This window comes from Plectropomus leopardus, unplaced genomic scaffold (genome assembly GCF_008729295.1).
Source record: "Plectropomus leopardus isolate mb unplaced genomic scaffold, YSFRI_Pleo_2.0 unplaced_scaffold27288, whole genome shotgun sequence".
Lineage (NCBI taxonomy): Eukaryota > Metazoa > Chordata > Actinopteri > Perciformes > Serranidae > Plectropomus > Plectropomus leopardus.
Window position 1 is genome coordinate 1 of NW_024629699.1, and position 3,087 is coordinate 3,087.

Consider the following 3,087-nt stretch of genomic DNA (forward strand, 5'->3'; position numbering starts at 1 on the left):
CAATAAATTACATCAACCATTGAACTGGAAATTTAGGTTATGATAATCTTCTATTAACCCTTGATTTCTTTCAAAAACATGGGAAAAGAGCAATGAGCTTCAGAAGAAATGACCCAAAAACTAGCACAAAAAAAAAAATTGAAAAAAAACCCTAACAAAAAATGAGGAAAAAAACTTCAAAGAAAAAGTAAAAACAAAAAAAAGCAAGCAAAAAACCGAACAAAAAACAGGGCGAGGAGATGACTTGAAAAAAAGTTCTTGAAAATAATAATCATTCTGTTAAAATAATTACATGTTGTATCTTCAATGTTATTGAGGATGACGGGGTGATAAGACATATTTAAAGCTGCTCAGTTCTTACCATGTCCAAGAGAACTTCAATCTTTAGTTTCAGGAGGTTGTTCTCTTCCTCCAGCTGTACATTTCTTTTCTTAAGCCGCTGCACCTCCCTACCAGATGCATTCCCACCCGATTCTGGTTCAACAAAAACAGAAAAAAAAAACAAAAAACAATGTTATTTTAGCCATTCAGAAATAGAAAAATATGTGCATTATGCTACAATGTTTAACACTAGCATGTAAAATATTAAAAATATAATATATGCATTGGTTAAGTATCTAAAGTATATAAAAATAAAAAATATAGAGAAATATGAATACATACCATACTACATTACAATGTATAAAACTAATATGCTAGATTTTATAAATATTAAAATCTGTTCATTATGCTATGATATACTACTCAACCATTATCTTGGATATTGCACATATTTGCACATTCGGGACAAAGCTTTACAGCTTATTCTGAAACAGGTTTATTGTCTTTTTCATTGTAGTTTTTCTTTTCTGCAGCCTATTTATGTTCTTGAGTTTTGCAGTACTTGCCTTTTTTATTCCTCTTATTGTGTATTCAATGAAAGCAATGAAAAACAAAACAATTTTCTTTTAAATAAAAACCTACTTGGCAATAAATCATTTTCTGATTCTGACAATATATACATAAATAGAAATTAGGATACGAATATGTACAATAAGTGCATCATATCTTAAATGTACATTCAAGAGTGAGACTAAATTACAATAGTGAAAGAATATTGGACAATTGAATAATTGCACCAATTATTATAGAGTAAAGACAGTGTTGTAAGTAATTATTGTACATTTAAATCTCTACTGCATTCTTGAAATATAATTATAGAAAATTATGGAATTATAGCAGCTGGTGAGGTTATCTGTGGAAGCAGCAATTTCAGAGGTCTGTATTGAGCATTATTAAAGTCCTTACCTGATATCCACTGTCCATCTTCAAATTTCCAACTCTGACCTCCAAGGTTCATTACAGGAGGTCCATATTCGAGGCCCAGCTCTATTTCTCTTGTTGAACGATCCAACTAAAGGAGATGAGGAGGTTAAATCAAACAAACAAACAAAGATAGATCAGTCTGCATGCACACCCGATCATCAACAACTAATACAATTTCCAATGGTGGAATGCTACTCGTTATACCTACTCAAGTACTGTACTTCTGTACAATTTTAAGGCACTTATAGTTTATTTGAGTATTTCAATTTTATGCCTCTCTCTGTTTCTGCGCCACTACATTTATTTTTTAGTTTTAGTTACTGGTTACTCATTTATATGTTATATGAATAATCTAAATTTCCAAATAGGTCAGAATATATTCTTCTAGGTTTAATCACCCAGCAGTTCGTAGAGAAATTTAAATGAGCTCCACCTCTATTAGCTGCAATGTTACAATTATGAACGCATGAATGTGTCAATTATTATAATTCATTTATATTATATTTATGATTCTGAAATAGGACATTCTACATGATGAGTTACTTTTAACAACACATTAGACTAATGCACATCTATCCACTTGTAACAGTAAGATATGACTTTTAAGACCTACTATGCATTTTCTCATGTTAAATACTAATGTTATCCATTGGTTAGTACTTCTTTTTAGGATATTTTGTTGTTGTTGCTGTTTATCTTTTGTTTTAGTTAGTTTGTTTTGCTAGTGTGCCTGCTGGCTTTTTGAAATTGCTCTATGGGTTGCATATGTTTGAAACTATTATCTGATTTCATTTATAAATAAAAAGAAAAGAAATCTACATAATGAGTAATTTCACGTTTTGTAATTAAAGTATATTTTATTTGCTTGTACTTTTGTACTGTTACATGAGCAAGATTTAGGATGCAGGACTTTTACTTGTAACATAATGTTTTTACAATGTTGTACAGCTATTTTTACACAAGTAAAAGATCTAAATACTTTGTCCAACACCGACTATGACAAGTTGTAGCCCCTTTTGCACAATCCACACTCAAAACTCGTTATTTATCATATTTACTTTTGCTTGTTCTATAGGTGGGGCTATATGTCCTCCTGGGTGATCACTGTAGATTTAAGATGAGATTAATTAAAAATAACTGGCATTTACTAAACTTATCCATCAGTGTATTTACTTAAAACAGCGTGTTTAGCACAGCTACTAAAGAGCCTAAGTTCTCTGAACTCACCGTGTGAAGGCTGGACAGAGATGCAGACTTGCGAGGAGGAGTCTTCTTCGGACTGAATGTATTTCCAAAGAGAGGCATCTTCAGTGATCTCTTAAGATCCTGCATAAAAGACGGTACATGATGTTAGCATTATTGTTTTATAGATAACAGCATCACGTCAGTCACTTAGCTGTGTTTGTTTGTCGTTGCTACCGGAACACTACTCGGGCTAATGCTAGGTGGCTAACAGTCGCTAGTTGTGAGTACTACCCATACCTGACATTAAAATGAAACAGTCACGTGCGTCACAGGTGGGTTAGTAGTCGTTTTGTCACAGAAAGTATATATCTAACATATTTACCTCCATACAGACTATTTATTTAAACTCTTAACGCGGCGAGTGAAATTCTTTTCGCTCAAAACCATACTTGCTACTGCGCAAGTGTGAAAGTACCAATGGTCTGAAATGGACAACTGTAAAATATTAGGAGCTATAATATATATCATTTGGCAGGGATTTATCAAAATCAGTAACTTTACAACATTTAAAAGGTAACTCTAAGCGTAATTGTTCTA

General features: G+C 32.2%; 1 protein-coding gene across 2 annotated transcripts; it reads right to left on the reverse strand.

Annotated features, from left to right (window-relative positions):
- Positions 1-313: 313 nt before the first annotated feature.
- LOC121937730 (protein chibby homolog 1-like) lies at positions 314-2,946 on the reverse strand. 2 transcript variants are annotated; one of them, XM_042481048.1, is made up of 4 exons: positions 2,873-2,946; positions 2,533-2,631; positions 1,288-1,393; positions 314-474 (listed from the first exon to the last, which is right to left on the reverse strand). In XM_042481048.1, exons 1-4 carry the CDS (start codon positions 2,876-2,878, stop codon positions 341-343), a joined length of 345 nt encoding a protein of 114 aa, XP_042336982.1. In that variant the 5' UTR covers positions 2,879-2,946; the 3' UTR covers positions 314-340. The 2 variants fall into 2 exon arrangements, with proteins under 2 accessions (XP_042336982.1, XP_042336983.1); XM_042481049.1 differs by having other exon boundaries at positions 2,788-2,937.
- Positions 2,947-3,087: the final 141 nt, after the last annotated feature.

Bases quoted from the DNA above. Each gene is read 5' to 3' on its own strand.
- LOC121937730 (XM_042481048.1), bottom strand. The intron at 1,394-2,532 runs GTGAGTTCAGAG...CATCTCCTTTAG, and splicing joins CTCTGTCCAGCCTTCACACG to TTGGATCGTTCAACAAGAGA. The intron at 475-1,287 runs GTAAGGACTTTA...TTGTTGAACCAG, and splicing joins AGATGGACAGTGGATATCAG to AATCGGGTGGGAATGCATCT.